We start from the raw sequence: 26,244 nt of genomic DNA, 5'->3' as shown, positions 1-26,244 counted from the left end.
AAATGTCGTAGATCTGAAAACGCCACCTCTTCGCTGGCTGCCCCACCTGTCTGACGCTAGCAGTGCACTCATAAAGACATCGATCACAGCAGGCAATGGTACCCACCTACTGCTGTGTCCACTTGTTGCTAAAAACAGAAGTTTCCCTCCAGTGCTCTAGGACCCAAGAACTGATCAGAAAAGCATTCAGGGTCTATTGGAGTGACTACTGGGTAACCAAAAGAACTCTTACAGACCAGGGAAACACAGAAGACTTCAGAAATGCCAATAGATGGAAGGAGGCAATGCACCAGATTATGCTTGCTCAGACTAGCTACAGAAGAAATTTTGCTGGAAAGGAATATATACCAAATAAGGAGCCACTGCAGCATAATTTGCCCCCAAAATTATATATTGCCACTAAAACTGCAAGAACATGTCAGGGCACACCCAGTGCCATCAGCATTATGGGCTACTGAACTTCATAACAACACAGGGGACACACACCCACTTAACAGTGAATTCTTTCTTTTGATCTGCAAATGGACTATGGGATGATGACAGGCATGGGAATTCTCTCCGTCTAAGGGGCAGGTACTTTTGTTATAGGCACATAGAGATAGGAACCGTAACTGGGGATCCCACCTTCAGAAAAAGGGCATATTCCCCTACCTATATCCTGTGGAATGAATTACCAGACAACTTCGTACTCTAATCGCTTAAAAGGATGATGACAACCCACGTGATGGAAGAATTTCAGAAGAGTGCTACCTTTAGCAAAGGCAGGGAGGAGGAGGTCTCTATCTGATGTACGGACAGATCTGCTGGTCACATGAATTTACCAGAAATGTGTTCATTTTAGCAGCAAAGACTAGGGTTAAAATGAGAAAAAAGATTAATAATCTTCTGAGAAATGAAATAGCCGTTGTGGCATTCCCTCCATTCAAACACTATCACACCCCCATGCAAAGTGGCCTCTGGCAAACAGCAGCAGTGGACTGGAGACTTTTGGTCCAAATGCATTCAGACTACTAATGCAGCCACGCTAGTGGTCAGTAAAAGTGACTTTTATTAAAAAACTGCTGTCCACTCGTGTGTTAGATAGCACTGACGGGAAGCGAACACAAGGAGCTGACGTGTCATACATTGACTTCAACAGAGTTACTCTGGGGATGAATTTGGCCCATTCTGTTTAGTTCTCCTAAAGACTTTAAGGCCAGAAGGGAGCATCATGATCATCTACTCCAACGGTTCCCAACCTGGGGTGCGTGACCCCTTTTGGGGGGGGGGGGGCAAAGGTTACAGGGGGTCTGTGAGGCTTCAGTAATATTGAGGTCATTTAGCCCCTCAAGCCCCATGCCGGTGAGGCGCAGCCCCCTGAGCTCCGCACCAGCCTGGCTGGAGTGAAGAAGCAGCCCCCGCAGGGAACAGCAGCCCCAAGCTATGCACTGGCCAGAGCAGAGAAGCAGCCCCCACCCCCCCACCCCCCGAAGCTGGCTGGGCACCTGGTGGGAGCGGAGCAGCCCTGCACCAGCGGGGCCTAGAGCAGCCCCAGCCAACCCGCCAGCACCCACCGCCTCCGTCCATGAGGGACAGGAAGAGGTGGGACCACACGGGGCGTGGGGTGGCGGCTGCATCAGGGAAGCCTTAGCTTCTTACTGAGGTAAGAGCAATTTATTATTCTTATTTACGTAATTTAGTGTTACTATTATCATTATATGTGTTTATAGGGGTTATAAGTGTTTATGGCCAGTGAGGGGGTGGGGTGTTGGGGGGAGAGGGGCATGTGTTTTATCTAATGTTAACTAGTGGGGCTTTCACTCAAAAAGGTTGGGAACCACTCATCTACTCTGACCTCCTGCACATTGCAGGCCACTGAATCTTATTCACCCACTCCTGTGATAGGCCCATAACCTCCAGCTGAGTTACTGAAGTCTGAAAATGTCAAGTTACAGAGAATGCACCATTTACTCTAGTTCAAACCAGCAAGCAACCCATTCCCCACGCTGCAGAGGAAGGCAAAACACTCCCAGGATTGCTGCCAGTTGGACTCGGGGGAAATTCCTTCCTGACCCCAAATATGGAGATCGGTTAGACCCTAAGCACGTGGGCAAGACCTACCAGCCAGACACGTGGGAAAGAATTCTCAGTAATAATTCAGAGCCCTCCCCATCTAATGTCCCATCTCTGGCTGCTGGAGATATGCGCTAACAACAACTATTGATGGGCCATATGCTGTTGTGGGCAATCTCATCGTACCATCCCCTCCATACATTTATCCAGCTCAGTCTTGAAACAAATTAGGTATTTTGTTCCCCCACCCCCTCACACTACTCAGATATATAGTTCTTATAATCAGTAGTACTTACTCATGCAAATAGTCCCAAATCAGTTCAATAGAACTACGTGTAAGTAATTGGTACTTATTGCAGTAAGGCCCTTAAAGAAGCAGAGATATTTTTGAGTTACAGGAATGCGAAAAAGAGTTTGAATTAGAGCTGGACAAATTATCCATTGCAAATAATACTTCTGAATCTAACCATTTTTCCTGCAAGTCTACCAATCCTTATTTTTAAAAATGTATTCATTATTCTTAAGATTTCACCAAATAGCTTATGTGAGCAAATGTAAACCTATGTGTTGTGCAGAATGTGGGCTATTCGATGTGACTCCACTCTACCTGTGTATGACTTTCAGAAGTTACATGATATTATTTCTCGTCTTTGACTGAATGAGAAACTTTTTAAACCGAAAAATCATTCCCAAGTGAGAGATCATACTTTTCAGATAAAAGCTGTTCATGCTAAAACTTGTGAAACTTTTAGGATTCACAAACATTTATATGAATGCCCAGCAGCCATTTGAAAATTTGTGAACAATAAATAACATGACTGCACAACAAAAAATATTCACAGATTCATTTATTTATTTTGTATTGTTTGAACCTGGAGTTTGAATCTACAAGAGATTTTCTTTTCTGTAAATATTGTCATTTAAACATGATCAGAGAATTTTTAGGTTCATTGTGTTTGGGAAAACACACATACACACATACAGAGTGAAAAAAGTGAGGGTCCTGAGACTAGATCTTGCATTCTACATTTTAGTTTGGAAGCCTTTTTTTTTTTTTTTTTTTTTTTTTTTTTTTTTTTTTTTTTTTTTTTTTTTAAAAGAGACAGGTTCAAACTATAAAATTTAGATGCAGATATGAACTTTTTCAAATCTGGGGTGGTTGGATATTCAGTTTTGGGCCACTTTCTCATTTTATAACCAAAATCAACGATAATCAGCACGACCAGCAACAGAGTGGTAACTGTAATAAAGAATGGCACTGTAAATACTTACTCACTTTTCCTTTTGCTAAGAACAGTCACATAGGTAAAGAAAGTTCTGATCCGAGCTGCCATGATCTATTTCATTTAATTAAAATGTAATTTGCTTATCATCAACAGTTCAAGCTAATCTGATTTTTAAAGACATAAAAAGCCCAGAAAATCTCCTATTGGCAATTTTCACCTTCTTCCCATTTTTACATCTTTGGAACAACGTAAAATCCAGAAAGCCCACAAGCTGCAAGTGCAGCATGTTCAAATTAATCTTACCCTCCTTTCCTAAGCTCCTCTGGAAAAAATACTAACTCATTTCAGAGTTCAGTATTCTGAATCTAAAACAGCTCTTATCTTAACTTGCCTATGTGAGATTTACAAATGAGAAGAGAACAAATAAGGAGTAATTTAAATTTTAATTTAAACCCCCTCCATTTTTCTTATCCCTTATCAAACTGCCAGCATTTTTCCTGCTAACAATGAGCTGAGTGTCATTGGCATAGTACAACCCCCTACCACAAACCAAGTAATCTCTTTCATCTAAAACCCTGATCCCTTTAATAAACAAAATACGAAAAGGCAGTCAAAATTACACTCTGGCTTTATGAAAGAAGCAGGGAAATCCTCAGAGTACAATCCCCTACTTGTTATTTTCACAGACCATGTGACCCAAAGTCATTCTGAAGGATAAAAAGACAGAGGCTGCCACCAGATCTCTGCCATGATTTTTCCACAGTTCCCAGCCTTAGCCCATCTGTTATTCAGAGGCCACATGAATGGCATGTGTCAAGAGAGTCATCGCTGTGCAAACTGCCCAAAGAAATCAACCAGCCAACTTCCTTTTGCTTCCATGGCTTCAGCAATTGTTGCTGAGCCAGCCACCATATGGTGAATAATTAGTTTTTCGACCCCACTCCAGAAAAATGTTCGCCCCATTGCCAGGCATTAGCAATATGTGTGTTAATGAACAGCAGTTGATGAATGCCTATACATTAACAAACGTTTGGATTCTTCTGCTGCAAGCTGTATCCCTTTTCAAGAATCTTGACATTCCTAAGACACGGTACATTGTATAGCGTTTTACTTTGTTTGAAAAGTACAGACACATTGAATTTTCCAATCTTTTAACATTAAAACAACTTTTTCTTAATGAACTAATACCCTCCTTTAATCTCACCACCACCACCACCCCTTTCATAAAATGATGAATTCAGTACACATAACAGATTGGCAATTTAGAGCTTTAAAACAGACCTCTTCTGTTCTTGTGCAAGCGAGATGCATTGTGTAAATATCCAAAATGCAGGTTGCACCACACTTCTCTTTGTCTGAGTGCTTGATTTATATTAATTTATATTGAAAACCTCTAGTGTGCAGTCTCCTTGAAAATTTAGTCTTGGGCCTCTGAGTAAACACTCACCGCCGAAGATCACCAATGGTAAGCTATTGTATGAAGGTCCCATCAAATGGATTTAAAAGCTCAGCTAAGACCACTAAGCATATTTCACTTCAGGAAGGAACGTTTTCTAGGCATCTAATTAAAAAAGAAATCCTGCTTAATTTTTCTATAGAAGGAAATACCTTTGTATTCCACAAAAATCTGGATTCTTGATCATAGAAGGAGTATATGGTGGCATCAGACAATTTCAGTCATTAGTAAGCTTCACAAATGCACGCTGGAAAGTATTTTCAAGTTAAAAATAATTTATAAACAGGCATGCATATAATTATATAAAATTGTAGAAAATATAGACAGCTACATTATATATATATAATGTGTACAGCACATAAATACTCAATTCATATGTATCACAATTATATACAATATTATTGAAGAGAGATGGCCCACTAGAAAGGGAATGGGACAAAGAGTCAGGAGACCGCACTGTCCTTCACTCAGATTCTGTGGTGGTGAGCATGGTATGAAAACCAAGGTAGACAGACTGACTTGGGTTCAGTATCTGCCTCTGCTGCTGACTCACCGTGTGATATAGAGCAAGTCACTTACCCTCTCTGCAGCAGTTTCCCCTTCTGTAAAATGGGGATAATGATAATTACCCACCTTTTTAGAGCACCCTGATATATGTATGAGTAGCATTGAGACAAGTAAAGATGCTTACTGAGACACACAAGTCAGCAAGACCTCAATGATCACATATTTGGCCAAATCCTGAAATCTTCACTCAGTCATGTATATCAATGGGAGTCTTACCTAGGTAAAGACCAAACTACAATGAGGAAAGACCTCAGCATTTGTGCTGTAGCTCTGAGCGCATTTTGTGCTGAAACGAAACCATGGCTATGTCTACATGGCAAGCAGAAACTTGTAAGCAGCCAGTCTCAGAGCCCGGTTCTATAGACTTGGGCTCATGCTACGGCATTAAAAACAGCAGTGTCTGTTCAATCCAGGGGGAGGTGCTGTCTTCAGAGCTCAAGCACCAGCTCAAGCCTGAATATCTACACAGCTATTTTCTGCACCATAGTGTGAGCCTGACTCTGGAGACCCAGGCTCGGAGACTCGCTGTGGTGAGTTTCTGCTTCCCATGTAGACATTTTCTAAAAGTCCTCAATGACCATATTGTTACCATTTCAGCCCAAGCCAGTGTGGACTCCCAAGGGGGTTGTTTATCAATTAAAAGACGTTCCCTTTGGTTTACTTAGAGAGTCTTTTGGCTACAGGCTATGATAAAATAAGAGGACACTTCAAGAAACTTGTAGGAATTGACTATCATTGATTGTGGGTTGAGAGATGAATCTCTCGTCTTCCACAGGCAAAAATAATGGTTCCCAGGTTTATGGGATTTAAGAGAAGCAAAAGAAAGTTTCTTGCCTACCTGGATTTCTCAAAGAGACTCCATTTTGCAAGGTTTAATATTACATTGCTTAATCATGATATATTAATAGATCTATAGATAATGGATATTTTAACATTGCAAACAAGCCACTGAATCCCGCTCTTCCCTTTCTCAGACAAGCAATGTCCCAAACACAGAACACTAATAAAATAAAAGAACATACCATTTGTCCCTTTTTATGGAAGAAAAAAATCCTGACCAGCTAAGAAATATTACCTACAGATTTAGCTGCTACAGAGGCTACAAAAGTGAAATATATTGTGCAGAATAAGCTACTTTTACCAATCATACTATCCATTTTTAAAGGTCAGAATGGATATCTAAAATTGGTCACCAGAGAATCAGAAGACAGAACTCCACCCGATGTGGCTCTGCCCCTGTGTGCAGAACTGGTCACCGCATCACAAAAATAATATTGTTAAATTAGAGGGGGTTCAAAGATGGGCGACAACAACGATTAAGAGCCTCAAAACACTCTCTTATGAAAAGAGACTGACGATTGGTATTGTTTAACTTTAAAAGGGAACTAGTAAGAGGGGACATGATAAAGTATACAAAAAATAATGGTCTAAAGAAGGTATATCAGGGACTTTTGTTCTTTGTGTCTCATATCCCAATAAAACAAGGGGCTATTGAATTGCAATTGCTTCAATTACAAATGGTAAAGCATATTTACCAAGGAGTGCCACTACCAGGCCAATGATCACATGGTTGCCAAAAGTTTCAGGGGCATGATAAGATGGACCAAAGATGGACATAAACTGTCTATCCAGCCAGACCATCTTAAAGACCTAGCTGGAGATGGAGCCAATCCAAATGGCAGCCCATCTGCAAAGATCTCTCTGGGATTTGCCCTGATGATGTTTCAATTGTTATATTGCAAATATAGCAATATTGTTTCTAACTGCCAGCTCACAAACTCACTCTACGCTCTGACAGTCAAGCTGGGATCTTTTTATCTGGTGTCTCACGAGCAGTAATAAAGGTTCTGGAGGCTAAATTCAATAATTTCAACATTACCTGTGCTACCCCAGTGTCTTCGGATTATGACTTCAGTAGTACCTGTGCAACCCCATCAGCCATCAGAGGGTTTATGGTCATGTTAACTGAGGACATAATCTGAAAGCAATGTTTGCACAGGTGTAGCTAATTGAGTTTGCCGCACTTTCACTGCTGGCAATGATGTTCAGTGTGGGAAGTACACATCTGGACTCTGAGAAGTCAGGGAGAATTTGTGGGGCCCATTGCTAGAAAAGAAAACGTCTTTTTAATTGCAGATTGAGCAAACTGGATATGGAAATCAGTGAAACACAATGAACTTGGAACCCCAAAATGCCATTTCTTCAGGTCACTTTTCAAGGCAGGAACAGACTTTAAATAATGGGTTCCAAAGAGTTTGCAAACCTGTGAATGTACTCCCAGAGAAACAAATGCAACAGTGTAGAACTAAGTAGCTTTATTGATTTTAGAGATAAAAACTTATCAAATGTGATTTTGAAAACAAAAATTGTATGTGCCCAGAATAAAATGCAAAATAAAAGAATGCATGCCTATGATTTTCTTGCCAGCTGATTTATAGTGGTGTTTAATTTAAAATCATTCTTATTAAATAAAAGGTATGAGAAACACAAAACCATCATTCAATTTAACTTTTTTTAAAAAATCATTCAGAGTAAAGAAATTAAGATGTTCCTAAAATCCTGCATTGAAAATCCATGAATATCTTTTTCAACTAGCCTGTGAAAAAAGTTTTTCCACTTCAAAAAGAATATCTTTAAAAGTCATTATGTAGTTGAATGATCTTAAAAGAAGGCATGTAGACAGCCAAGGAAAATTCCTGACATGCATTTTAATGGCATTTGTGAAGTAGCATTTATCGTAATGTTTCAACAGGAACAAGAACAGATTCCATTATTTTCTTTATTTGTTGATTGTTCATTTAACTGTGGTGCTACTCATGATTCATGATAGTAAATAAAGAAAAACATCTCTTTAAGACTTTTTTTTTAATATTTGTCCATAAAATGCTGAAAATATTTTGACTAAATAAAGGGCTCTGAAGCAAAGGGGTTAATACTTTAACCCGGATGAATCAAAATTTAGCCAAAGAGGGCCATATTGGCACTCTGCCAGGAGCTTTAGTGCTGAAGATAATTTGCATGTAATGGAGGAAACTGCAGCTGTCCTCATCTTTGATATGTTGGTGCAGCCAGCCCCAACCAAGAAAGAGAATCACACACTGAGAATGGCAAATATGATGTGCCATACTTCCTTATTAAAGATGAAGATAGCCATAGGCAACACTGTAGGACTCCATGGAACCCACATAGCTACCTCTGTCCTCACCTTTTACCTCCAGAGACCTCATTTCAAGTCCAGGTGTCGGTCATAAGTAGAAATGAAGAGAGGCCCCAAGAAGCATTCCTTTTCAGGAAGAGTGCTTAAGCATGTGTAAATCCCATTGAAGTCCTTTTCTGAAAATGGATGGACTTAAGCACATGCTTATATGCTCGCCTGAATCAGGACTGTGATGACACCCTTCTCCTGGTAGTTCCAACTTCCTAGTGGCCATTGTCCACATTGTAAAAAACACCAAACTGCCAGAGAAAACCATGAGTGGAATATCTGTGGTTTTTGTCAATAGATTTGGGAATGTGGGATGCTTGTCTATCATATAAATGGGGGTATCCACCCTTTTAAAACTACTTTTTTCATGGGTTTTATTTAAAAATAACACCACAATGTTAGTTCACATTCTTAAGGTGAAATATCTGTTTAACATTATTTTCAGTGCTATATGGCACTTTATTACTATCTCGCTCAATGGAGATAGAAAATATTGCACTAAGTTTTTATTATCCCTGCCATCCTATTCGCATGCAATATTGAGTTGGCCCTTAAAAAAAAGAGTCATGTTTTATTGACCAGTGCTGGACGGTATAAACAAACATAGATCATGATAAAGTTTTACAAACACCAAGATACTCTCAAACACTGAAGAAGAGGACTTAAGATTACACTAACAATAATTAGAGTAGACATTTTTAGTCAATTCTATTTACTTTCAGTATAATCTTGTTTCCTCCCCTTCAGAGTCTGGGTTTCCTCCATATTCCTGAAACATGGGTCATCTTTGACTGAGATCGCAGGAAAACCATAATCTTCCCCTTCTTTCATTGGTATTAGCAATTAGCTCACCCACTATTTAATTTTACAGCTAATGTTACAAGTAATGTAGATAATGTCCAATACAGTGTAATTGTTATGTCTTTTAGTATGTACCATTCAGAGTGTAAGACCTCTCTTTTGTTTAGAGGAACTTTCGTCTCATCTCCAACCTAGGTGAAGTATCTATCAGTTACACTCTGATACACTGCAGAATAGCAATCCAGAAATATGCACCCCCAAAAAATAAAGCAAAACACACAAGTAGATTGTCAATCAAATCATGTAATAATCCTGAACTGGTTAAGTAAGCAACAGTCTGAACAAAACATGATATCAGTCTGAACAACAGATATATACTAATATGAGTATCAAAAATACTTCTAGACCCTCACCTAATATACACTGCTTGTCCAGAATAGAACACCTCAAGTCTTGCATGGATATGCTTGCTGAAACGCATATATATCCTAGTCACATCAGTCGTCTTCAAAGACAGTGAAGGAGTGGAATTAACCTTTTCCATCAGCACAGACAATTTGGTCCTCATAGGTTGACTGAAGAGCAAATAGAACAGAGTTTCTGCAATACTTTCATGAGGTGTACTCCAAATATCATATAAAGCACAACTTAATGCAATACGGAAGGAAAGGTGTATCTTGATGTTCCTCCAGCATGCAAGCAATACACTTCTTCAGAGTCCCAGGCAGTCTCTCCCCATCCCACTTCCTTGGGAATGGTACACAGCAAATTTATAATGTACTGTGCCAATACTTCTCAGAAAGACTTCAAATTAGGTGTCCGTTTATCTGAAACAAGGCTCTCTGGTAGGTCAAACCTAGTGAATAAGGTGGTTAAGCAAGAAATTAGCTCCTTGGAGGTGCCTTGTGGAATTATGAATGCAAAAGGGTAACATGAGCAATAGTCTATAACAGTCAACAGTGTGTAACCATGCAGTGCAATTGAGGGGCCAGTAATGCCCACTGCAATTCTCTGCCATGTTCTGTCTATGACTACACGTTTCAAAGGGGCCAGACGAACAGTAATTCTATGCACTGTGCAGTCTGAGCATGCCTTCACATGACTCAATGTCTGAGTGCCACCAAGAATAACTACACAGAAGTTCCTTCATTTTCATAACTCTCAACTGTCCTTCATGAGCCACATGCAGGTCTGCTTGTTGCAATGCTCTTGGAACAATCACCCGGGATCCTCTGCATAAGATATGCTGTGTAGCTCATGTCTTCACTGTGAGCTTGGAATGAATTTTGCAGACAAAGTTTTCTTAAGTACTGCATCTGTCCAACCCACTTGTACAGTATGTATCATCTTGCTCAGTTCAGCGTCTTAAAGAGTGGCATCAGCGTTCCACTGTAAGTCAAAGGGCATATCTTTCAGTAAAAAGCAAGTGGTGTACTCTACAGTTTCTGTATACAAAGGTACCAACCCAGCAGAATTTCTCAAAAGAGCATAGACAAGTAAATTACATCTTCCTTTGATATGTCAGTCATACTGCTGCAACTGAACAATCTGCCATTGCAATCTCACCCTCAGCAGGTCAATGGCCTTATGATAGAGGCCCAGAACAGACAAATGATCAGTTTCTAAGGTGAAATGTTTTCCCACTAAGTAAACCTTGAAGCATACAATAGCAAAAACCATCTCCAAGAATTCTAGGTCAATCTGGGAATACTTTGCTTCCATTGGGGTGAGAGTGCAGGATGCAAATATAACTGGCGGTCCCTCCTGGAACAGAACTGCACCCAGAACCAGACTGTATGCATCAGTTTGAATCACTTCAGTCTTCCATGGATCAAAACAAGCATGGGATTGGATCTAACAGAGGGCTTGATGCAGGGTTTCAAAAGTCTGCTTTGCTTCCTTAGTCCAAACCAACTGGTCCTGGCCCTGGGTTTAATCCCACAATGGCTTGGCAAAGGTACTAAAATGGGGCAGAGCACAACCACCTATGTATTGAGCTAGGCCAAGGAACAAACAAAAAACACTATGATCAGTGGGTAACAATAGTGAAGCAATAGTTTGTAGCTGTTAAGACATGGGTTTCACATCATTGGCTGACAGAGAACGCCCTAGGGGCTCTACAGCATCTTTTGCAAAACTGCAGTTGGCCGCATTCAGCATCGTGCCAGCTTGTTGGAGGCGGGTTGGCACCTGATTCAGAATATGCTGAGGAAGTCTCTTAGCAAAGAGGAGAATGTCATCCAAATAGTAACATGCACCCTGGATAATATACAAGAGCTGAGAAACCACTCTCTAAAATACCTCAGGAGCAGAGACTAAGCCAAAAGGGAGTTGTTGATAGCAGTATCTCCCAAAAGTCAGCAACAGCTGCGAACTTTCAGCCACAGGTATATTTCAATAACCAGATTAGTAGTCTAATACAGAGCAAATCTGGAATCCACAAGTCACCTCTTTGAAGTTGGGCAATTGAAACTGCTCACAGTATCACATATTTATTAAAGTCTGTGCACAGTCAAATAGCACATGTTTCTTGTATATGATCACTGTCAGGGTACACCAATCCAGAGGCCCTTCTATCTCTCAGCTAATACCATTATCCTTCATGAACTCCAATTCTGCTCAGATCTTGTCCACAACAGCAGGCAATACACAGGCCCTGGCATTCAAATCCAACTGCAAGGAATACAAATATCCCATGGACAAAAACACCATCACCGTTAAATTAATCATGGTGTCTCTGAAGGACACTTTGGTATCCCGTTCTATTTCAGATGGCATAGCCACACCTGAGGTGTCCTGTGAGAGTTCATGCATACTAGCACAGATGTAAGCACAGATCGTAGGATAATAAATGGAATAGCCTTCACAGACATTCCTTTAACAATGTAAAGCTTTGTAGTCAAGACTATGCATTTGAAGAGCACTGAACGTACAGCTTCATCTGCTGTCTGCAAGGCACAGAAATGCCAAGCTTTTGTAACCACTGTAGTTGGGCAAACGTCCAGATTGTGAAGTAACCCTGAGGGGAGAATGTTAACTTTGACAACCATGTCCACCATACACCTCAGCGACGTTCCATTAATTTCCATGATACAGGACACAAGTTCCAGCGCCTTGGCACATGCGAAGATCGTACTAAAGAAAATATTACAGTGTTTGGTAGGGTGGGTCTCATGCTGCTCCACATTCACAGTACACACTTCAGGCCTCCCGTCTTCACTAACCAGAGTATCATGGCAAACTAACACAAAGCATCCTTCCTTCCCACAAGCCCGGCATATAGTAGTGCTAGCAGGCGGCCAGGGAATTGCCCAAGTGACTCATACTACCATAATAGAAACAGCGAGGAACTGGCAACTTTCACTGCTGGAGCCGTGGAGCAGGAGCAGGTAGCGTTGTATGACTCTGGGCTATGGAAATTGGAGCAGCTGATGATTTAAGCATAGACACAGAACCCGTTTCAGCAAGAGCCCTCTCAAACGCTTCACTCTTAGCAACCGCAGCAACAAATTAGCATTCTAGGTCCCGTCCAACTCTAATGTTCTATGATTCTATCTTCAGCCAGTAACCATTCACCTGGGTGGGTCACTGCTTACACCAATCACAAAAATATCCTTGAGCATGATCATCATAATATCCCCAAACTCTCAGTCCTGAGCCAACCTCCGCAAACAACATGCAAACTCAGCTATGGTTTCGTTGGGCTGCTGGTGAGCTTCAGAAAAATGTTTCCTTCTTGGCCAGAACAGAATCGCCGGTGCTGAAATACGCACTAGGGTTCTGCACAGCCACACCAGAGGCGGACTTAGGCTCTGAGAGTCCATCATAAATATCAATGCCATCACAGCCTACGCAGCATTGGAGAGTTGTATGATCCGTATTTCCAAAAATTCCAAATAAAGTATCGACAGTCAACAGCCAAAGGTTGTGCAGCCAGCATGGGCTGCAGAATCAAAGCTCTTGCTGCCATAATGGTACCTTCTGATGCACCCCAGAACAGCAATCCAAAAACACCCCCCCAAAAAAACCCTGAAGCCAGCCACACAGGTAGGTTGTCAATCAAAACCTATAATAACCCTGAACCAATTAGGTCAGCAATTGTCTGAACAAAACGTGACAACAGTCCAAACAGCAGATATGTAGCTCCGGGCCCTGAGTAGCTGCACACACCAAATGCTATGCACACACACACACAATCAGGAACAGGAACACTGAGTTTGGGGAGCAGGAACAAGGAAACAAAACAAAAACAAATCAAGGAGGAAGCAGAAAGGTAACACACACACACACCAGTCATCACACTACCTTATTCCCTTATGCCCAGAATATAACCAAGAGCAACTCTGTCCAGAAATTACTGGACATACCCACCAGGTTGGAATGGATCCCATAACCAGCCTGGTGCGAGTGCCTGGAGCATTGGGACTGGTTAGATGATGTTTTGATGGATAGCCGAGTCCTTCCTTCACAGCCACTCAGACTGTTTCTGGGGTGACACCATGAGAGGAAGCCATCTTATGTGGTGAGCAAAAAACTGGTAATGTTAGCAACCATGACAGAACCACGAACCCTGATACCAAGCACTGTGGGCATTCCAACTGTGGGAGGCAAGTGATCATCTCATACTGTGTGGGTTCTCCCAAGGCTGATGCTCAGATACATGGGTCCATGTCTGAGACCTACGGTCCCTCAAGTCTTCTTCCTCTGAGCTATCTCAAAGCCACGACAGCTTCGCAGCCCTGCTTGAGAGGCAGTAACAGCCCTTATTGGGTTTATCACAAAATGTTGGTGTGTGTGTCTTTCTCCTCCGGTCACTGCTTCCTCAGAGCTCAGGTGGGTGCTGTATGTTGAAACTGCAATATTATCACCCCCAAACACTCAAAACCCAAGAAGCTCCAAAAATTCATCAGATTGGCTTAAAACCTATAAGATTTTTTTAGAACAATCATAAACGTGAGGTTCTTTTTATTTCCCTATGGTTTCTGGGTCTTTAGTTTGTAGCCAGGTCACATTTTCAAGCTTCGCTCTGCAACCACAGACGCTAGCAAGTTAATTTCTCTTTTAATGAAAGCTGAGATTCTCTTGTAATCAATTGCCTCCAGTAGCTGGAGCTTTAAGCAAAACATGAAATACAGCGAGACTCATGCTAAAAATTGCAAGACTTGGCAACACAAACTCCTACAGAAACAGAGGAACCAGAAAGTTTGAACGGGCTATTTTATATGCAGCCCTTCTTACAAATAATTAACAAGAGGCTCTTGTTCTAGAAGTGGCAATTCAGTGTAATGAGAGGGAAGGGTTTGTGCAAGTCAGAAGCAATAGCAGCCAACAGACTGGCACATTAAGACCTGAATTCTCACCAGACCTAGGATTGGAGTAGGAGAATTAATATGATGGATACCTGCATCACTACACCCATTTTACCATGTGTGAAGTGAACAGTCAGCTCCATATTTATAGGTATTTTCAATAATAGACTTTCTTTACAGAGTTCTAAGTGCTATTGTAAAACACAAGTAATTGCCCTTTATAGATATTGCTCATATATTATTAAAAAAGAGGGAGAGGAAAGAAGTCTTTGGAAATGACAAGGAAAATCTGATGAACTATCAGCCTCTATATTAACTGTACCACATTCAAATAACTGCAGTTAGTGTCTTCCCAAATCTATCAAGGAAGCACATTCAGAGATATGCTAGGCATTTGCCCAGAGTTTAGTTAATTGGAATGCAAAAAATGAAGATTTTTTTTATTAGTTCATTTATAAGCAGTCAGCACAGAAAGGTCAAATCTTAATTTCTCACCATTTCCTACAGTCTATAGAGTAAGTATACACATAAACACAAAGAACATAGGTATCCTAAATGCCACAGACAATGTGAAACATCACAGAACAAGAAAGCCATCCTACCAAATAGCTCTCAAGAACACCAGACCCAATTCTAAAATTTTGGAAAAGTCCCAGATTAAGGTGATTATTGTAAGGCTATGTGAACTGAAAAATTTCAAGTGACTGCCTTGTTGAGTTTCAGAGATGAGACTGATCAATAGCTGACTTATGTTGTTACTCCTTTGCTTCAACAAGCTACTTGACTTCAAGTGACAGGAATGCCAAAGAATAACAGTAGAAAAATGTAGGAGACAACCATTTTACTATAATTCTCTTTGGCTACAATGACCTGTCAAGTCAGTATATCAACAGAAATAAAGCAAAATACGTTGGGGTTGGTTTGTTCATTCATTCGTTCAAAATGGGGTTTGCTATTTCATAATAAATGTCAAATGTCTAAATATGGAGTAAGTTCTCGTACACGTCAGATAGTCGGTTAATAATTGCAGTAGCTATTTAAGGTACAATTCCAGCACCACAATGGCTCACAGGCCTTTGGCTGCGAATAGGGCTGGACCGAATACATACAGGAAATTCTGAGTTTAGAGAAGGATTTTTAAGGTTGATTAGCATCTGGAGGATGAAACTCACCAATTCTATTAACCTAAAATGTTGGGACTACATAAACAAGAGTTAAGGGAAGCTGTTGGGTGTTGAGCACTTGGGAATCATCAGGTGCCTAAATATGGATTTAGGAGCCTAACTTAAGACACCCATTTTGTAAAACTCTTGGCCTTATATCAGGGGTACCCAAAAGGATGGAGGACCCAATCCAGCAAAGTACTTAAGCATGGGTTTAAGTGCTTTTATGATTTGGAGTCAGAATCCCTAACTCATTATTAAAGGGGCAAACAAAGAGCTCATAAATAGAAACTTACTATACTACAAGTCAGTCAGACTAATTTGTGGTGGCACCTACATCACCTTGGAAGGAACGTCACCCCCTGGGCAGATAATTTAGAGTCAGATACCAAGATAAATCTTTTTGTGGTATCCAGGGGACTGAAAGAATGGGTTTCCTATTCATATGCATGTCAGACTGTTATATCAGACCAAGTTCCCTTCCACAGGGGCTTGGCACTTTATCATATGGCTTCACAATTTATCATATGGCTTTATTATAGAATCATAGAGTTGGAAGGGACCTCAGGAGGTCATCTCGTCCAACCCCCTGCTCACAGCAGGACTAACCTCAGCTAAATAATCCCAGCGAGGGTTTTGTCAAGCCGCAGCTTAAAAACCTCTAAAGATGGAGATTCCACCACCTCCCTAGGTAACCCATTCCAGTGCTTCACCACCCTCCTAGTGAAAAACTTTTTCCTAATGTCCAACCTAGAGCTCCCCCCTTGCAACTTGAGACCATTGCTCCTTGTTCTGTCATTTGCCATATGGCTTCACACTAGAATAGATGTTAAGTGTAAGTATTTTTAAATAAAACGCATGATTTCATAGAGTGAGAATGAAAAAGTATCTGTATTGGAAGGGCAGCAAGTTCCACCATGGGTCCGAATGTGATTAGAGTTGAGCGTTTTTCTGAAAGGACCCTGGAAAACAAACTCCACTCTTTAGCAAGTGACTGAAATGACATGTAGTTTTTGCATCAGAATATATAGTTTAAATTATGAAAGCGTTCCAGTGCATGATTTTAATTGCATCATTCTCTTAAAACAGGAACAAGAAAAAAAATCCACAGCACATAGACTTTGAAGCTCAAGATGATCAATACAAATATTAAAACAAACCAAGGGCTTAGCACATAGAAAAATTCAAGAGAAGTAATGGCATACAGAAAAATTTAGGAAACATACCTTATACAGGGGGAGTTTTATCAAAGGGCCAGTGCCTATGGTACTCATATAAATGCTCTTTTTTTGTTCCTGCAGGGTTCCAAAGAATAAAAAAAGAAAATACAAAGCAGAGGAGGCACCACTGAGTGAATGCAACAGTGTTTTATTAATCCATGTGATTAATCCAGCATGCTGAGGAAGATTCTTTACAGAATCAAAACGTTCATGTTTTTGATCCACATGGATTAAGGAAACACTGTTGCATTCACTCAGTGGTGCCTCCTCCGCTTTGAGTTTTGGTTTTATTCTTTGGAGTCCTGCAGGAACAAAAGAGGGAGCATTTATATGAGTACAGCAGCATGGGGACTTTGATAACACCCCTTCCTGAAGGATGCTTCCTGAATTTTTCTGAGCGTTAAGCCCCCTGTTTGTTTTTGCATCACTCCCCCAAATAAACCAAACTACTACCAAATAATAAAAGGTTCTTTCTGCTGGTTCATGAAAGGCAGTCAGGCTGCTGTGTGGGTGGACTGTAAATCAGCCTGCTGATGCCTGCATAAAGCAATCAGACAATAATTATCTGGGATAACTAACTTAAAATTTATTTTGGAAAAACAGCATCTTCCACTAAGAGCAATACTGCAGACTTCTTTCTGACCGAGCAAACAGCGTCAGACATCAAGGACAGTGAAATGTTTCAAGCCCCATGGCAAAGCATGAGCTTATGTCCAATCTTGTTCAGCAATGCACTAAAGCATGTGCTTAACTTTTTACATGCTTAAATGCGTCACTGTATAGGGGCCTGACCTCTCTCTTGTTACGAGTAAAACTGAGTGAGTGAGACAGCCAGTTTCCCTGGTTCTCCATAGCTAAATTTAATCTGATTCAGAACCAAGTAGAATTAACTATCACCATAACTAACAAAGCAAAAGATCTGCCTTTGCATGAGCCAGACACACATGTCCAGGGAACCATTTTTTTCTTCCACTTTACCAGGAAACAGGGAACAAGCATGCCACATCCAACAAACTATCTCCAAAAACATGCCAGATCATTTCCTCATCCATTTCTGACAGCAGGAACACATTGCTGCATTCTTAACAGCCATAAGCTGACTCCATCTCTTCTATAAAATCTTCCAGCTAGTCTTCATGATTCTCCACTGATTTGCTCCCTTCACACGTCTCTTTGACCTAATTTCTTCTTATTTTCCATCTTGTTGCTATTTTTATCAAAATATACCATCATGAGAAATTGGCTGAATTTTATGCTACCTAGACTCAGAATGTGGAATAGAAATGTATGGTTTTGAATAAAAAGACTAACTCCATCAATTGATGGTAAGCTGAACAAATGTATGAACTCTAGAATGCATTGATGTAGCTAGATATCTTATGTCAAAACGCACACACATACGTGAGCGCACACACACACACACACAAATATCTCCTTTCTTTTCTTTATCCTCCTGCACCCAGAGGTGCAAAGGCTGTCCACCAATTCCCACCATTTATTTCAGTCTTGTGCTGGTCTGTTCAGGCTTCTGAGTATCACATTGATGGATCTGGCTTCTTTCTATGTTGTTCTGTGTTTCTCTAGGTTGCTCTCTCTGTTTCTTTCCAGGTGGTGTCCATGTTACTTCTTACCATGGAAGTCATGTTGGTGGCAGCCTTAAAGTGTTTCCTAAATACATGCATCGTCTTCTTATTTGATGTTTTAGATTGGTTTGCTTTACTTAGAATTTCTGATATTGCAAGAAACTCTAATGAACTCTGAAGAAATTCTGCAGACATTTACTTTGGAATGAGTTAAGCTTATCAATTTCTGTTATAGATGTCCAAGACTTTGCTTCATAAAGGAGGACAGACATGATGCCAGTGTTAAAACTCTGTACCTTTCTGTCAGTGCCAATCATGCTACTTTTTCAAATATTTTCAAGTTTATGGAAGTTGTTTGGTGCTTTTGATATTCGTTGCTTGACATTTAGCATGATGTCACCATCATTGCACATCTCACTCCCCAAATAGATAAAATGACCTTTTCTAGGGTTTTGTCATCCTCTCTGATAGTTACTTTTGGGACAGTAATAGCCATATAATTTGTCTTCCCCTTGCTGAGAAACAAACCAACTTGTTTTGCTGTATCTGCCAAAATGTTGATAAATGCAAAGTAATGCACTTTGGAAAACATAATGCCAACTATACATATAAAATTATGAGATCTAAACTAGCTGTTACCACTCAAGAAAGAGATCTTGGAACCATTATGGATAGTTCTCTGAAAACATCCACTCAACGTGCAGCGGCAGTCAAAAAAGCTAACAGAATGTTAGGAATCATTAGGAAAAGGATAGATAATAAGACAAAGTATCACCTTGCCTCTTTATAAATCCATGGTACACCCACATCTTGAATACTGTGTGCAGATCTGGTTGCCCCACCTCAAAAAAGATATATTGGAATTGGAAAAGGTACAGAAAAGGGCAACTAAAATGATTAGGGGTATGGAAAAGCTTCCGTAGGAGGAGAGATTAATAAAACTGGGACTTTTCAGCCTGGAAAAGAGATGACCAAGGGGGATATGATAGAGGTCTATGAAATCATGACTGGTGTGGAGAAAGTAAATAAGGAAATGTTATTTACTACTTCTCATAACACAAGAACTAGGGGGCATCAAATGAAATTAATAGGCAGCAGGTTTAAACTGAACAAAAGGAAGTATTTCTTCACACAACACACAGTCAACCTGTGGAACTCCCTGCCAGAGAATGTTGTGAAGGCGAAGACTATAACGGGGTTCAAAAAAGAACTAGATAAATTCATGAAGGATAGGTCCATCAATGGCTATTAGCCAGGATGGGCAGGGATTGCTGTTTGTCAGAAGCTGGAAATGGGCGACGGGATGGATCACTTGATGAATACCTGCTCTGTTCATTCCCTCTGAAGCACCTGGCATTGATCACTGTCGGGAGACAGGATACTGGGCTAGATGGATCATTGGTCTGACACAGTATGGCCGTTCTTATATTCATATGCTCTAGAAGCTGGGTATTTTTTTCCGTTAAGTGATGTGTTAAACTACACAGGACAATGTCCTCAGCACAGATGAAGTCATCCAGTCATGCTTTATCATTTGTCCATAAAATTCCTTGGTTGCCTTCTGCTGTTACTTCCTTCATGGCATAGTCAATGACCAGTGCAAAATAATAGTGGGGATATACTACACCCTTGCCTTACTCAAGTTGTACTGCGAACCATGAGCTGATGTTGTCACCGTCATTGACAGCTTTATCATGTAGATCCTTGATTATTCTAATTATTTTTGCTGGTGTTCCGTAGTACACCATATTTTTCCTAAGACCATCTCTGTGCACGCTGCTAAAAATCTTATGAAAGTCTATAAAATGTATCACAAGAGGTGCTTGCCATTCCACACTTTGTTCTATGTCTAAGAACAATAATATGGTCTGCACCCGATCTAAAACTGCTTGATCCTCTTTAAGTTGAAGTTCTATTTGTTTTCACATGGTGGGGTTACCCGGCCTGTGCATAACCTTAGGACCATAGCTCCTTATTCGTTATTTGGAGCTAACCAAATGTGGACACTCCCTCATTCACCACGCAGGGGACATGCTTGGTAGCTTTGGATGCTCTGAGAAACTTTAATATATTGCACTCAAAATCTATGTTAACAGAAAAGTTGCAAAATCAAGCTCTCAAAAGCTTGAAAATACCAGGGTTAAGGCTGTCTATGCAACTTTAATTCAGCTCCCTTGTGCATATGCATCATGAGACAGTCCTTAACGACACGATCACATACTTTTTCCACAAGATCCCTGCCTTGTTCAGTGAATGGGTAGTTTCTCAATTTTCTTTTATCGTCCTCATTCAACATGAGCCCCCCCGCTCCGCCAGGCCTTACTTAATGTACACAGTCCAAACCCTGCTTTGAATACAAAATTATTAATTTCCTCGTGAGTTTTTCTATGGCACTCATTACTATAGTAGCTAAGAGCCTCACAAACAATAATGAGTTTATCCTTACAATACCCCTGTCAGGTGAGGAAGTAATAGTATTATCACCATTTTACACGTGGGGAACTGAGGCACAGACATGAAACCCAAATTATCAAGTGTCTGCTAATTTTGAGTATCCAGCTGAGAGGCCATGTGCCTGATTTTTCAGAGTTCTTAGGATTTTATACCACTTTTTTATGTTCAGAGCAGAGCTTCAACTAAGCTTAGTTATGGGCACTCAGCATTTCTGCAAAGGAGAACTGTGGGTCCCAAACTGGACACCCAGAAAATGAGGCATACACAAGTAGTAACCACCTGGGTAAAGTTTGAGTTAAGTGTCTTGACTAACACCACATAGGAACTCTGTGTCAGAGGAAAGGATAGAATCCAATGCCCCAAAGTGACATTCAGCTGCCTTAACCACAAGGCCATCCTTTCTCTTTCTGCAGACCTCTGCAGCCATTTGCTCTGTTTCATTCACAACCCACCTTACAACTTCAGTAAAAAATGAAGCAGGAGTCCTACCAACCATAGTCTTCTTCACTCCACAACCTTAATTCATCCCCAAAGTAGGGGCATCCAGTTCACTGAATGAGGCAGAGGTCCTCAGGAAAAAATAGTATGTGGTAACTGAAGACGCTATCATAATGAATACAAACAGGGTGCTGAAGTAAAGTTGCACAAGCAGCCTTATTTCTGGCTTTTCCTAACTTTTGAGTGCTCAACTTCACAACCTTGATCATGTGCTTTTAATATAGGGGGGTTGTTTTCTTGTTTTGTTTTTACTGTAATTCTCTTGAAAAACACTTCATTTTTTTAAAAACTTTCATATGTGGAACCCTATTGACTCCTATCCCCAAATGGTTCATCAGCAGGGTTGGGATCTTTGGATCCACAGCATACGCTAACAAAGAAGGAGGCTGTTATCATCTAGGTGTACTTAACACAAGAGGGAGATGGAGACACAACTTTGCCAGTGGCTTTCACAGCTATTTGCTAAACAGTAAAGGAACGATGAGACTCAGGAATCCTGGGTCCAATTCCAGATTCTGTAGGGGTGTGTGCTCTAATGGATATAAACCTTTCTACCCCAGTTCTTCTCCACCCTCCATGTCCCCCGCTGCTCCTATTCCCTCTTCTCCAGCTCCTGACCTCTTTCCTGCTGTTCTCTCCCCTGGCTACTGCCCAGAAAGAGGGATAGCAGCCCAGCCACCCCTCCAGACTCATGCCCATCTCCTCATCCTAACTCCCCCCTTCCCCCCTTTGTTCCTTTTTCCCTCCTCTGGTCCTCTGCCCCTCTCTGCTCCCGCCTCAGTGACCCAATCCCAACTCCTGCTCCTAATCGTTCTCCCCTCCAGGCTCCTATTCTCCTTCCCTCAACCCAAAGCTCCTGCCCATTTCCTCAGTCCTCCCTACCTCTCCTTCCCCCCTCCCCCCAACATTTCCTCTTTCCCCTCCTCCTTCCTTGTCCATCCCAAGATATTCAAGCCAGGCAACTTCCTCCTTCCACTCCTCACTGCCTGGGAGCCAGCAGGGGGAGCATGGAGAGCACAGGAGAGACAGTCCCTATGCTCTCAGTCCCTGTGCCGGGTGCCACAGTGGCCCTTGGCAGCTGAGAGGAGCAGCTGCAGCGTAAAGCTCAGCCCCTCCTGTCTGTTCAGTCACTCCGTAGGGGTGGCACACATACCGTGACCTGCTCTGAGTGCCAGGCCTGCAATCTCCTGAACCTGCAGTGGCTCCTTCCAGCATTGGAGACCAGGAACTGGGACAGACCGAGGCTCACCTGCAGGGTGGTGTCAGAAGCAGGGACTGGTGTGGAGGAGGCAGGGGCTCCTGGGAGGGGGTGGTGGGAAGGTAAGAGTCAAAAAGGCCATGAACTGCCCCCTCATCCCCCGCCTGCACTGCTGCCTGCATGAGGGGGGCAGAAGGGAGTCAGGCTGGTGGGGACAGGCAGTACATCTCAGAGGTGGCAACACTAGGCTGCAATCTGGGCATGTGTAGGAGCTGTACGTGGAAGGGGCAGCTTCTGTTCAGACAAAAATTAGCTGCCGGCTTCCAAGAAGTCTCCACTGACCACATGTGAACTGAGCTTTTTCAGAGGTTTATCACTGCCAAATGTGAGTTGTTCATAAAGACGACAAAAGGCACAGCTTTGACACCAATGTGACCCCGCCCCCCACACCACATATTAAGTCTCTAATACAATAATTTGTTTTTAACATGGGCAAAACAACAGATTAACCATTTAAGCTTAAATTTAAAAAACAAAACAAAAACAAAATGGCCTGAGGCCAACATAGAACATTTCAGTCCAAACAGTTAAAGTTTGGCAATGTTATTAGACCCTGTTCTCAACTGCTTATAATGGAAAGTGTTGGGCAATCTTTACTGTGGGCATTGCTATCTGTGCTGCCTATAATGAAAGAGAATAAAATATAGCTGCAACACTATACAGAAATCAATGTAAACCTTTTTTTCACATTACATCAGCCTCCATAAGTGACTTCACATTAATAAAGAAAAACGCATAGGCATATTCATCTAAGAATTTACCAGAAAAAACTATATAAACTTTTAACTCACATATTTTCCAAAAGCATTCCTAGCCATCCCTATGGATCAACTAGTTAGTATATCTCACTGGTTATACCAGGGTCTTTCCTCTCTGATGCACAGTAATTTTGGAATGATATGTATATACAGTATGGGAGCATTTTAATGCATGTCCAACTAATTCTCTGCTATAGAACACATACTAGTCACCTATCTACAAACACAGAAGGCATATTTTGATTTTTCATGTATATTACTGTCGTAGCTATGCTTATGTAATATTTGGTCTGTATTCTTCAAAATATTTTCCAGGAAAAACTCAAAGATCTGTGAGTCTGGGAAATATAACAATTAAACTTTATTTCATCTTGAGACCAAATAACCCTAATATAGAAACTCTCCATATTCTTCATGTGTTTTCCAGATACCTACTGTTAAATAGGTTCCACTTAGACTTGAAGAATTTGAGACGGTTCCTAAATTTGATCTCTTAAACTGAGACGCCCTGTGATGAATCTGTGCCCTTTCTTAGCAATCATTTGAGATAAACTGTCGCTCTTAGTATACAGGGAGGAATTTCCACAGCACTTGGCATTTGGCCTCACACCAATTCTCCTTTGAAGCTGAAGACTATAGAGAAAATGTCTGACTCCCTGCTGAGTAAACATTTGACCCTAGACTACTGGGAAGGGACGAACTAGAGCTTCTGCTTTTCAGAGATAGCTAAAAGGTCACACAATCCCTCCTGCTGAGTCCTAACAACTTGAGGAAATATTCTTAAGTAGGTCCTGTAGCACGAGGTGTCATCATGGCTCTTTCAAAGACACAGGATACCATATTCATGGAAATCAATATGACATCTTTCTGGTGCACTTGCAACCCATCCAGAAGCCAATGAAACTTTATGCCAAAGTCATAAAAACATTCTAAGAAAACATTAAAAACAAGAAATCTCCTGGCAGATTGACCTGATACCTTATAATACAAGAATAACGGTTCAAAAGGCAGATATGTACACCTGAAAAAAATAAACTGGCACTTGGATCAATACATGCTGTATTTTTGTTGTATAATGAGATCCGTTGGCTGAGAGTTAAAGTTAGACAAATTTAAACTGGAAATATGGCACAGATTTTTAAGAGTGAGTGTGGTTTATCCATTGTAACAGATTACCAAGGAGAGATTTTCTGTAACTTGAAATCTTTAAATCATGACTCGATGTCTTTCTAAAAGTTATACTCTAGTTCAATCTAGGGATGTAAAAAATCCTTTAATTAATAATCCGTTTAAATGTTCTAAAAATAGAATGTTTAAACAGTTAAATGCATGGGGGGCGGCATGCTGGGCTCAGCGCCTCCCTTCCAAGCAAGAGCTGCCCAGCTGGGCAACCCAGTGCAGTTTCCCCCCAGGCGAATGCTTACTGAGCCGCGGTTTGGCAGCTCTTGTGCTGGGCTATGAGCTGCATGTACAGAGCTGCAGCTGGGCAGCTCTTGCTCACGGGAAGCCACACTAGGCTTGGTGCCTCCCCCTCGCTCCCAGGGCAATGTTTAAACTAATTAATAAATGGTAAGACAGTTTCTCATCATTTAAACGTTTAGCCGCTTACATCCCTAGTTCAATCACAAGTGTTTGGGTTTGATTCAGGAGTTGTTGGGTAAAAGTCAACAAACTATGCAGAAGGTTAAACCAGATTATCCCAATCGCCCCATCTGGCCTTAAAATATATTAATCTATTTGTGATGATGGTTATAGTGATTACCATTATAAAGTTAACAGTCCCAAAAAAGTGCTATCCTACATACCCCCATATCTTTAACAGTAAGTAGTAAGTGTGTGGAATTAGTTGTCAAATGCTAATTTTTGATACATACATACTGTTGCCATTTAGAAATAATACAGTCTACATTTTTGTTTATAATATATAGGACTGATATTGTTTGATTATTGAAATACTATACCACTGGATTGTAATGCCACCATGTACAATATCAGAATTAAATTACAAAAAGTGTGGTTATATCAGATAACGCACTTCTCAGGTGCACTGCGGGCCTGCAAGAAAATATTTTCAAAGTGAATGTACTTAAAAGTATATACTCTGTGTGTTTATGCAATACAACAGAATGCACAAAGTAGTAATATGTCTTGATTTTCTCTCTTAAATTCTCCCTTATGCTCTTGGAAACAAATGGAGATGAGAAGAGAGGTTCACATTTGCATTGCTGACAGATGAAATATTTTATAAGACTCCTTTATTTAAACCACAAGTATTTTACCTGACTCTTTCCAGGTGTTTCTCTGAGTTGGGAAAATTTTCCTGTTCTGACTCATCTGTTTGACTGGAAGGCCCTGGAACTTGGTACTAAGCATCTGGGTAGACTCAAGGATTCCAAGCGAAATTCTCATGTGAGCTGTAAACCTGGGACACAGTAATGAAGGTCTCTCCTGGTGCCGAGTGTGCTGGGGAAAGAAAAGCAAGAGTGAGAATCCACCAATCCTCCACGTGTGCAGAAAAAGCCACCACCCTGTTATTAAAAGGATTAATCCAATAGCAACACATGAAGGGGTAGAGGCATAGACAGTATTATCTAGCTCATTTTCCATTCTTTAAACTTTAAAAACTTGAAGATGAGAACCTCTACATACAGGAAAGAAAACCATGCATTGGTTTGAGATATATATGTTAGAACT

At 40.9% G+C, this 26,244-nt stretch overlaps 1 protein-coding gene across 1 annotated transcript in view; it reads right to left on the bottom strand.

Moving 5' to 3' along the window:
* LOC137145394 (serine-rich adhesin for platelets-like) overlaps nucleotides 1-25,959 on the bottom strand; it is a 141,031-nt gene extending 115,072 nt beyond the window's left edge. The window contains exon 1 of the mRNA XM_067536111.1: nucleotides 25,830-25,959. Within this exon, the coding sequence (XP_067392212.1) occupies nucleotides 25,830-25,959 (130 nt within the window). The remainder of the gene's footprint in view (nucleotides 1-25,829) is intronic.
* Nucleotides 25,960-26,244: the final 285 nt, after the last annotated feature.

The sequence above is a fragment of the Emydura macquarii genome, unplaced genomic scaffold, assembly GCF_026122565.2.
Source record: "Emydura macquarii macquarii isolate MOO-44397 ecotype Brisbane River unplaced genomic scaffold, CSIRO-AGI_Emac_v2 contig_3530, whole genome shotgun sequence".
Classification (NCBI taxonomy): domain Eukaryota; kingdom Metazoa; phylum Chordata; order Testudines; family Chelidae; genus Emydura; species Emydura macquarii.
This window is presented reverse-complemented; position numbering and strand designations above follow the sequence as displayed.